The sequence below is a fragment of the Acyrthosiphon pisum genome, chromosome X (assembly GCF_005508785.2).
Source record: "Acyrthosiphon pisum isolate AL4f chromosome X, pea_aphid_22Mar2018_4r6ur, whole genome shotgun sequence".
Taxonomy (NCBI): Eukaryota; Metazoa; Arthropoda; class Insecta; order Hemiptera; family Aphididae; genus Acyrthosiphon; species Acyrthosiphon pisum.
In genome coordinates this window covers 83,647,513-83,659,854 of record NC_042493.1, presented here as the reverse complement: position 1 = coordinate 83,659,854, position 12,342 = coordinate 83,647,513, and the positions used below count along the sequence as shown (strand labels likewise).

Sequence of the window (12,342 nt, the reverse complement as noted above, 5' to 3'; positions counted from 1 at the left end):
TGCGTTCATACTATTTTACTGATAAAAAGGTCGCATTTTTTGAAGCGGTATAATGATGCTTAAATTCAAGATTAATAATTACTCAAAAATGTATTATGGACAACGATATATTGTGTTGTTCATCACAATTTTGGAATTTATAAAACAATTTTACTAAATTGTTATTACTGTATGGTAATAATTTCTGAGAAATCAACACAACCCAATAAAGTTAACAACAAATATAATGAGGATAACATTTTTTCAATCACTGTTTTATTAATTATTATGGTTTCCTACACAACTTTTAAACGTAAAGGTTTTTCACTATTTAGAAAAGACATTTTTCGACGGTTATCTTTTTTTCTGTTGTAGTAGTTATAATGTTAAACTACACGATTTTATATTATGTTGTATGTTGGCTTTTACCAGTGATTAAAGTTTCATTTACATTGCGAGCAGAAAAAAAAATATGTATAGAGATTTTAAGTAATTTTAACACGACAAAAGTAACGTTTATGTTCTATTTTAACACATTCTGACATCATAAAATAAATGCTCTATTTGTTGTTTATGATTAAGTTAAGTCTGTTGGTTTTAAATTTATTGTCGTCACATTGGGGCTTAAGAACATATTGAAGGATCGTGACTGCACTTACAACAACCACGTTAGTGATTACGTATAGTGCATAATAATATAATAAATAAACAATTTGTTATTAATTACCCACGTAATACACCAGTAGACGTACAATTTTACTGCTGTATGAGTTAAAAATCCAATAAATATTTTTTTTCGATTTATTTAATCGATATTATGTTACTAAAATAATCGAATTCATTTTTAAACATATTATACTATATAATATTATATGTGCGTGTATAATATATGTTATCAACAAGTAAATATTATTTATATTACCTTTTAGACAACCGTACAAATTATGATGATAATTAATTTTGATCACGTCATATAATATGCATAAGTGTTGGCGTCACATATATATTCAAATATTTTACTTTAAATCTACCGAAAAAAAATATTCAATTAAAAATGTTTTTTTTCAATCAATCTATTAAATAGGTGGTATTGATTTACCAAAATGTAAAACAGTAGTTTTATGATTTTCGATTAAATTCACTTTATTTTCTATTTAATAGCGATAATAAAGTAGGAAAGTATATATAAAAAAATATCATTTACGATATAAATGATTGAATATGGCAAATACACAAAAGTTTTCGAACTCTCATTTTATAGGTACATCATGTTATGTAGCTACGGTATCACGATCACTATAAAATTATATAGTTATGCAAATAAATATGAATTTTTTTTCACCATCTATTCATTTATTTTTTACAATACGTGGAACTCAAGGTTGTAGATAGCAAAACGTATATAATATGAACATTTTGAACATATTATAATTTTGAAAAGTATGTGTAACGGAGCAAAATGCAAATACATTTTACATTCTTATTTACAGCCCATGCATAATATAATACTATATACCTGTATGACTGTACAATATTATATTATAACGTACGATATACATCATAATATGTACCTACAGTCATATGTATGTCATATAATATTTCTATGGTGTCTTTTATTTAATGTAACATTTGCATAGAAATTTAATATTACGGTTATTATTTTTAATTTTTCAACTTTTAAATGAAACAGCAGTAATTTAGTAATCATCCAACCAATTTAATGACATATAATATTATGATTACTATTTTCCTAAACTATGGTAATATTATAAAATAATCGTATTTAAGTTATAGTTATTAATCTGTAATAAGTGATTGACATAATTACTATCGTATGATAATTTTTTTTCTTACATAATCATAAGATTAAACTGTAAACTAAATATAAATTACAATAATCCTAAGGTAGGTACTATATAATTTACAAAACTCAAAAAATACAAATTTTATTTAATAATAAAGTGAAACATTACTTCAAAACAAATTATAAATTTATAAACAAAATCATAATACTTATCAGTCATCATTTTTTTCTTCTAAATGTTTCTCATCTTTTCTATATATATATATATAATTTGTTTAATATTTATTAGCATATAGATGCACACATTTTTATTACACAGTTTTTTTTGTAACCACATTTACCATGTTGTATAAAATTATTGACTGTAAGAAATTACCGGCTTACCTTAACGTTAACATTATCCGTTTAAAAGAAAAAAAATAACAAAACGAAAATTTAAAAAGGTGAAGATAATTAATTGTATCTATTTTTATTCAAAGCGTATAACAAAATCTTTTTGTTGTAATTTAAAGCCAAAACAAAACAAAAATTAAATTATTTTGTGTTATAAAAAATACAACAATCAGAATAAGTAACTATTTATATTTATTAATTAAAATTATTGTTTTTAAAATTAAAACAATAATAATTTTGACTAAAATAGTAGGAGAGTTTTCAATGATTAGCTTTTGATTTAAATTTGCTAATTGCGTATTATTTTGTGTACTTAATTAAATGTTTGTATACTTTTTTTGTATGACTATATATTACTTTCTGGGGTATTGAAAAAAAAAATAAATTGATCATACTTTTATGAAGTAGGTAATTGTTCTGATAATACATTTAAATTCTTGTTAAAAGTGGCAAAACAAAAACAATTGTAAAATATAATATTATGTACCATCATGCAAATATTTAATTTGTAATAAGACTTCACTCGGTATTTAAAACATAGAACTACATAATATGTAAATGGTTTTTCAATCGCAATGATTTATTATTGCATTTAATTTGTAAAATTGTTTATGTGGAACAGTTATCTGTTTAACACACTTTTTTGATGTTGAATATTATTAAGTAATTTTTAAATTTTTACTAAGATGTGACAATGATTCGTATGAGTCAATGGAGGGAAAGTGATCGTTGGTTATTTAGTTTTATTTTCTTGGCATTCCACAACTGGTTTTATCAAAAATTACATTTCGTTACATTTTGTTACAGGTTACCAATGGAGGAATTAATGGACATCACCGTGGTGGAGGTAATTCAGATGCCTGTGAAAAACACGACCCTTGTCAACATGGCGGAATTTGCATATCTACAGACGATGGGCCAAAATGTCAATGCCGCGATAAAAATTTTGAAGGGGCATACTGCGAGATAGGTACGTGTGCATACTTATTATTGTCGAGTAAACGGAATTTCTAAGCGTCACTTGAAATGCTGACGAGAAAGTAATTCTAATGAGCCCCTATGGCTATATAGTATAGGTATATATAATATATTATATATTATTTTTGTCATTGCAATCTACCATGTAAATCGTTAAGTTCGTGATATGTTTTGATTTTTTTTTTAAATAAGCTCAGTATATTTGATATTCAGTTATATTTAAAATACGCATAGGTACATTATATTGTGTATATTTTATTAGTCGTCTGTATTTTTTTCCAAATCGACAAATCTAAAAAATAAAACTACCTTCCGAAATATCTAATAGTATTCTATATTTAATTACTATTATGACCCTGGGATAAAATGTAAACAAAAAATTGTATTTTGAAATTATTATATTTTATTCCAAACAATGTAATATAGCAGGGTATCAATAGCGTGGTTGTGTGGATGCGGTACCGTCCATCAAGTCCTCTATCCACCGCCTTTGCCTTGCGCACGTTTTTTTAAAATTATTATTGGATTCACATTGATTGCAAGTGTATTTGTGCATTCAAATATTGTGATTCGAGATTGTGTTAATAAAATAACAATCGTGTCGTTTGGTCTTGCTGTTGTCACCATTAATGCCCATCGTACATGTTATATCTACTGTTTTCCAATGTCACTGCCGACATATATTTTAATCCATTCATACTTCGACATCTGTCGTACTGTTCATCCCGTTTGCCGCTGTCAACACTAATGTATATATATATATAATATTTAATATTTTACGGTTCGTATATTTAGTGTAGTCTTGCCGTTATCGTCGACCAACTAAACTATAATATGGTACATCGTTCAGTTTTCCGATTAATACCCATCGAGATTGGTCACCATCTACCAATATCCTTTGGTTCGATTTTTTTCTATGCTGTATATATTTACTATTTATTTTGTATTAATAAATGTGAGCAAATCAATATGTAAATTTCTCTCCTTTATCATTGTTTATAAGGACATATATACATTTATAAAATAGTTCAGTATAATATAATAAATAATCATAGTTGTATAAAGTCCCCATCTTCTATATTTCTTTATCCAAGACAAATATTCCAACGAATTCCTTCAGTTTTTGATAACACCCTAGCGATCTATGCATCTTCAGATTTGTCATGCCACATTTTTGGTCGATCGAATGACGGATTGTTTGTCTGGAGTTATTTGGAATTTTGATATTATTTTATTATAAAAACACATAGTTGCGTTTAGTCACAATAAGTCTATAATATTTTAAATAACACTACGTGCTCGAACCAAAACACACCTCCTTCACGATTGTGCTTTTAAATCTATTTCGAAAATATTTTTTTATGTAGAAACAGAAGTATACATAGTACTCAAATGGTAACAATCTTTGACTGTTATTTTTAACTGGTGTGTTTTTGAATGATGATATTGGCTTTGGGCCGAAACTTCAGAAGTAAATTGTATAAAATATACATATATATATATATCCACCCACATGTAAATATTAGTACTTATTTTGTACTATGATTACTATAAACTGTTAGTATTCAATTCACCTCCCCCCAACCTATTATTTTAATTGTAAAAATATATAATTGAAAAATGGTTTATTATAACTAATTTAATCAAACATTTATATAGACCAAATCTTCCTTATGTTCAAACATAATTTATGGTTGTATGATGTCATGGTGTATACTGATGCAGTGAAAGGAATAAAGGATAAAGGGTATGTATTAAGTGAAAAAAAGAAGAAGCATTAAATATTATTCAGTGAAAGAGGGACAGAGAAACTATTTATTCTGATAGTAACTTGCTTAAAAACCCAATCAGCTTCTTACCACTTATTGTTAGATATCGAGGACAACTTTAGAAATAAAATAACAAGGATATGATCAGAAGGAAAGTGATATATTTTCAATATATTCCGGGTAAACCTAAGCGAAATTTCCTGCACGTTTAAGCATAGTTCCACTGACATTATGATAAATTAATAATAGTGAATGAGATCTAAAAAATTACATAGAACTGCATTTACGAATATCAAGGTATGACTCCGTGGTTGAATCCCAAATATATTCACTGCATTATAATAATAATATTATTTTAGCCATTGGCAATCGATAATTATTGATTCTTACAAAAAGTTTTAAGTCATCAACCAATATCGAACATTTGCTTTCTCGTATATCTTTTACACCGTTCATAATAAATGAAAAAAGTAAGGAAATGAGGCGGCTCCAGTGTGAAATTTCAGAAAAAACCGTTGAATAGAAGCTTTTATTATATTAACTTTTAAAAATGGTTTTCTATTTGATGAGTACAAACGAAACCAAGTTTATAACTGCTCACCGAAGTCAAGTTGAATTGAAACATTTTGTAGGGCTGTTTGATTTATCTGATCGAAGGCTTTTGGAAAGTTTAAAAGGATTACATCAACCCGGGCATTTTCTGAAAACGCATCCATTACGTATTTAGTAAAAGGCATATTATTGCATGTCAGTGTCAAACGTTCAGGACGGAAGCCTTGCTACTCGTCACGCTGTCTGCTATTAACTGAAGGTTGAATGTTACGCAAGATAATAGACTCAGTGAACTTGGAAAAGGATTTATAATAGAAATTGGATGTTGATTTGATACGTCAACTACATCACCCGACTTATGAATAAGCATGACAGAGATAACCTTTATAATTTCAGGAAAAAATATTTGCATCAAATGATACATTGATACAATATAAATTATAAAGTAAATTAAAAAACTGCTTTATGACCAGATGTGACAGTCTGGACCAATTAACTTGATATTACGTAACAATGTTCAAATGTTGTAGAAATGATCAACATAATTAATGACAAACGTTGCAATAGTTGGTAAGACCGGAAAAAAAAGATCAACATAAACCCGAGAGAACAAATTAGCAGCATGAACATCATATAATAATGGTCAAAGATGCAAATAAAACTTTCTATTTCAACAGAAAATGTGTGAATAATTAAGTGACTTTGTCTATCCTACCTCAAATTGTCATCAGGCCCATAATCCTAACTCGTCAAGATTGAGGTGTTCAAGACTCATTTAGCCACCACCCGGCACTAGAATATATAATATGTGTATATGTGAACGACCACGATAAAACTATGGTTTATGAATAAAGAACAGTTATCGGAATTACGTTTCACTGTTTAATATAATGTATAAGCTATATGGACGTGAAAAATCTAAAAAAAAAAAAATCGCCAAATGGTGCAATTGAAAAATGGATGATGGGATGGTCGTGGAGAAAAAAACCCCAATTAGACAACCGTTTCATAAGACTAAAGATAAACAATTGCACAATTACTGGTTAGCCACAAGTATTGTAAACAATATTATAATTAGTGGTTTTCTCGGCAGCGCTTACTGCTTACTACGCTTGGACCACGTGGGTGTAGTGTCTTGATAAATTTCACCGATAAAAATATTGGTAACTAACTACATCAAAAATCTCCAAACATGATCCTCTGGGAATTCTATAGTGAGGTTCTATGTAAACTCGTAGTTATCCTTACCAAGAAATCGTGGTAATCTCGGATGAACCATGATATTTTTTGTTGATCCACCTCAACATTCACACAGTCCGTTTTTGCTGCGTCTGTGCCACCAGATTCACTATGATTTCAAACCAACCGTCTTAGCATCGCCTTCCAAAAGCGCATAAATATTATAATATAGCGTTTTGTAGTGTGATAAAATGTCGGATGCAGATTTCATTTTATGACCGACTGTTTTTTTCATTACTGATCATAAGTTTAGATATGTGTTGCACAATACTGTCCCATGTTATTTAAAAGTTTCTTGATTGATTCTTCATAATATATTACCTATGGGCCTACGAAACACGTAATTTATTTCTCAAAGATTGCCTAATGGCCAGACAGCTCCTAAAATTGGGACGCATAATATCATACAACTATTAATATTACTAACACCTTCCATGTAGAAATGTTGTTTCTTGTGTAATTCATACACCTCCACAACGCTCACCTATTTACAATTTATTTTATGTATTGAAAAATAACGTGTGTAGTGTGTAAAGTACTTCCGATTAAATTGTATGGGTTCTGGTGGTAAATTCAAGTAAAACTTTAGGAAAATAGTTGTGTGACATACATTTTAAGTAATATTCATATAGATCATAATATAACACCTCTACTAAACCTTTAGCGTTATTATCAGGATTGTTACATTGTTGTGGCCAACAACGGTATAATTGGATAGGGTGAAAATTTGGCGGGTCGAGAGACAAAAGCAACCAGATTATAGGTTAGGTTTAAATATTTAGACAACAACGATTGTATATCACAAATTACGATAACATACTTTGATTAAAGTAGGACTGATCGTGATATTATATACACTGTACATGGCTTTTTTCTTTTAAATTCATTGTAGGTAGTATTAATAATAAATCTGAATTTGTACATTAAATATATACGTAACAATATATTTTCATTAAAATGATTAAACAAAAATAAAAACAATAGTACCTAAGTTAATTAATAATAATTATGTAATAAATTAACAATTTCATAAAAAAAATATGATTATTGTCTGTAATAGTATTAAATGGCATAAACAGTTCATGTTTGTTTTGAAACACGATTTTTTAAACTGGTCAAAACGTAAATATTTTGACTAATTTGTAATATATTATGGTGTTGTAGTCTTTTTAAAATTGTGGCCTTTCAAAATTCCCGTATATTAAATGGTGTTGACCGCCAGGTTATTATATAATCGAAATATCTGCTATATTCGACCAACTATTACGTCATTTCGATACACACTACTAGTACTAGGTACTAAATACTACTTTATAGGTACGATAGTAACATATTATAGCAAAATATTACACTTTATTGAAAACATGGTATTATTAGTATTTACACAACAATTAATAGTATTATACCATTGCAAAGGTAACGTTGAACAGATTATTTGTGCAAAAAGTATAACTTCATTGGCACGGTCAAATTGTATGAATATAATATTATTGTATCGTAATATTGATTATTATCATTTTTACATTATACTCGTTGATTGACGTAAAACTGTCGTCGCATATAAAATCATCGTGTTATTGATTAATTTCATTGTTCGTCGAGTTAAATCAAATAAATACCATACATTGACGATTAAATTTGAATTTGTCTATGCAGGTGCTCATATAGATTATTCATGTTTTAATCATTGTATTTTGTTTCATATCCCTGTCCTCTGATATATTTTTAAATATGAATGCGTACTGTTACCGAATTATTATTACATCGCTAATGTAAAACTTTATTGACTGCTAAATGTTGTTAATAAACATTAAATACACGTTATAACATACTATATATTGTCATGAATTATCTTCATATCGATATTCTGCAGTGTCTTATATTTAGGTAAAAATTACAGGTGTTATGTATTTTTCACCAGGTCTTAAGTCAATCTTGTAAATTATATATATAACATAATTTACTATATGAAAATCCGTTACATTATTCAAAAACCTTAATTTCATTATCCGATTGAATAAAATATATGTTCAATAATTTTAGATTCTGTTACGTGCAGGTAACCACATTGGTTTTATAATGATATTTTTAAGTATGAATTTCACGTTGCTCAATTAGGTGTAGGAAAAATTTATAAATTACAGTTAGAAAGAAAATATAATATTTTGTTGAAGAATTCATACACAACAGTTCATACTAGACAAAAGCAAACATTGGCTGCTAAAAGAACTATTGCAAAAAAATATTTCCTGTAATATAAAAAAAATTGTCCACTATTGCAACTCTAAAACTTAGGTCATTATAATGTTTTCTTTATATTGTGACGTAATTTTAAAATAATACCATGATATTTTATCTCAAACAACTGACCATAAATTTCAAATTTAATTTAAACAAGTTTTTGTTTGTTTAAAATAGGAATTTAGGTTATACGAACAAAAATATTAACTGGTACAAAAAAAAAAAATGTTAAATACGATAAAATCTTGTATTTTGGTAACTTAACATTTTAGTTAAATAAAATAAAAATAAATTATTATTCTGTGAATTTTATTTAAAATATTTTTAAAGATATTGTTTTTATACAATTTTAATGTGTATAATATAAGTACTCCAATTAAATTATAATAATAATTCGACAATTATTTCCTTTCGGTATTATTTTATCATTTAATTACCATCATCAAATTAATTGCTGTATAGGAAACTTATTATTGTTTTTCAGGCTATATCGAAGTGTTCATAGTAAAAGTTTTCCCGAGAATTTTTATGACCTATAGGAAAGTGATTTTTATTTATTATTATTCTGAGCATCCATTTGTGATATTATTTTTAAGGGTGTTTAGAAAAATAATAAAAACATATCCAACTATGCACCATTATTTTTATAGCCAAGGGAATTGATAACATTTGAATAACAAAAACGAAAATATCTTAAGATAAAATTATTAACTAAAGTTGTGAACATTTGATTAGGCACCAATAAAAAAAATTACTATAAGACTATAATAATAGTAATAATAATAAATAATAATAAATGTCACATCCGTCTTTTAAATATTTTTTTGATTTATACTTTACAATACACTACACATTATGTATTTTACTCAATTTATTTAAATAAACATAAATCGTAGAAATAATTCTTATGTATCAGTAACAAAATTACAATTGGAGCCAGAAATATTATTTAGTACTTATGTCAAATAGCTTGCACACATTAAGGCTTGACATTGAGTATGTGGCAAATAATACAATATTTAATTTTATTTAAACTAGGTATAGAATCAAAAAATGTCACACATCTATTTTAAATAAACACCAATGTCAATATTATTTAATTCGATTTATCTATATTTTATGCAATAGGTAATGTAAGTAAGACCTCTTAAAATTTAAAAATTTATAAAATGTTCAATTATTATAGCAAAGGTATGAACATTTAATACGAAGTTCCTTATAAGTAGTTCATACTGAAACAAAATAAATTAAAAAACAAATAAGTATATTTTTTTAATAAATTTGAAGTTTAAATTTAGATGAAATTAGATATTTAAAAAAAAAACATTTTAGTTATTTTGTTTGTAATTCAAAAATTGTATTCATTGGTACCTCCTTGAAACTTTTAATGTATTTTATTAAACTGTATACACATAATATACAACATGTATACATTTTTAAATGCTTTGTTTTCGGAAAATATGAATTACTTTAATATAGTCATATAAATGTATCATAATATAATTAGTACTATATAGGCTGACGCTTAAAATCGTTTTCATATGCAAGGATTGTTCATTGAATTAAAATTTAACACAATACAGTATACACGTAATGTAATATGTAATAGTATAGAGTAGGTACTTTAAAAAGTGACATACTCAATTACAAGGTTTAGGTACTAGACGCATGCTGTACAATCTGTACAGCAAAGTGGTTATTGTCTTAATTTCCCAATTTTTAAATAAATAGTTATTTCGATTTCCTATTTTGTCATGAATCTGATATGTAACATTTTTTAACAAAAAAATTATTTGCTTTTTGTAGTTTTAATTTAATGTATTGATCGTTACTTAAAAGTTGGACCCTTAAATAAAAAAGATACGAGGGAGAACTATCGAAGTTATAAAAACTATACAACTTTATGCAATTAAAAGTTTTTTAAATGAATAAATCTTAAATTATATGACTGTTATAAATGGTGTCGAGACGATTATATTTTCGAGAGTTAAATGTATTATTTAGTCCACCTCCTTTCTCCCTTAATATTATTCACATCAAACTTGAATTTTTCGCATTGAACTTACAACCAACTAAGTGTTGTTTTTTCCCGCATTGTTAATACCATCGAATGTACAATCTCATTCCAAACACGAATTTAGCTAATTCTTCTTGAAATGAACATTGTTTTATATACAAAAACTCGTCTGTTTTAAAGGATCTCAACCACACCACGGATTAAGTTCTCTACTTTAATTTCCCTAATGTATTTTTGTGGTATGGTTACACAATGCAATAAGGATCCTATTTTATGAACGTGATAACTATTTTTATTTTAATATTTTTAATGTTCATAAAGTCATTATTAAATGTTAAAAAATAAGGTCTTATCAGTGAAAATGTTTAAGTAAATATCAAATGATTTTGTCATCATAAATATGATAATTAATTATTTTATTAATTAATTACAATTAAAACAGTAAAGGGAGAATTCTACATGTTACTGATGCTGTACTAATAAACGATATATAATGTATACCTATTACTAAATATTTCATTTTAAATAACTTCCTTTAATGTATATTAAATAAATATATTTAATTATATATTATATATATTATATTATATATTTATATTTAATTTATTAATCTATACTTCAATTTATTCAATAATATTATTTTTTTTTTACTGTTAACGAGTATAAATATTTGATACATTTTTAATATTCACATACTATACGTAATTTATTTCGTTTGAAGAAGAATTCAAATTCTATTATAAACATAATACCAAATAGGTACATACATTTTTTTCCTATCGAATTCTAAGGAATTATTAAAATATAAAATCATATTTACAGTAGGAACAATTATCAAAATAAATAAACCAGATTTTTTAACATAAATGTAACTATTTAAAATAGTCATTATTCATTATATGAATACTACCGTGCATTTTAAAATATATAATATATATTATTACCTATATTAATACTTAATAGATATTTTAAATAAAGCAAGTACCTACCACCTAAATTACATTTTTTATTCAAATACGATGAATTTTACTGTATACGATCTATTATGAAAAATAATATATGTGCGTCGGTGTGTATTTGAAATTTGTACATTATGTAAATCGTATGACGTATATACCTATTATACCATGAATATTGTACTTACACAATAAATAATCACTAATAAGTCAAGTAAACTTCCAACGATTTAGAACAATCCATTTAAACCGATGATTCACATATTCACATATTATAATGCAAATATCTATAATATAATTATAAAGACGTGTATTTACATGCATCGCCTGTATTAAACAACGTTATAATTACTTATTCAAATTTACCTGACTTTATGCATAGTTCATTATATCAACGGTTGAATGTAATTTTTA

The 12,342-nt window shown here is 26.3% G+C and overlaps 1 protein-coding gene across 1 annotated transcript in view; it reads left to right on the top strand.

The window, feature by feature from the left end:
• The window catches only part of LOC100169186 (neurexin-1), a 285,341-nt gene that overhangs the window by 193,694 nt on the left and 79,305 nt on the right, over nucleotides 1–12,342 (top strand). The window contains exon 4 of the mRNA XM_029490369.1: nucleotides 2,984–3,146. Coding sequence (XP_029346229.1) covers nucleotides 2,984–3,146 — 163 coding nt within the window. The remainder of the gene's footprint in view (nucleotides 1–2,983; nucleotides 3,147–12,342) is intronic.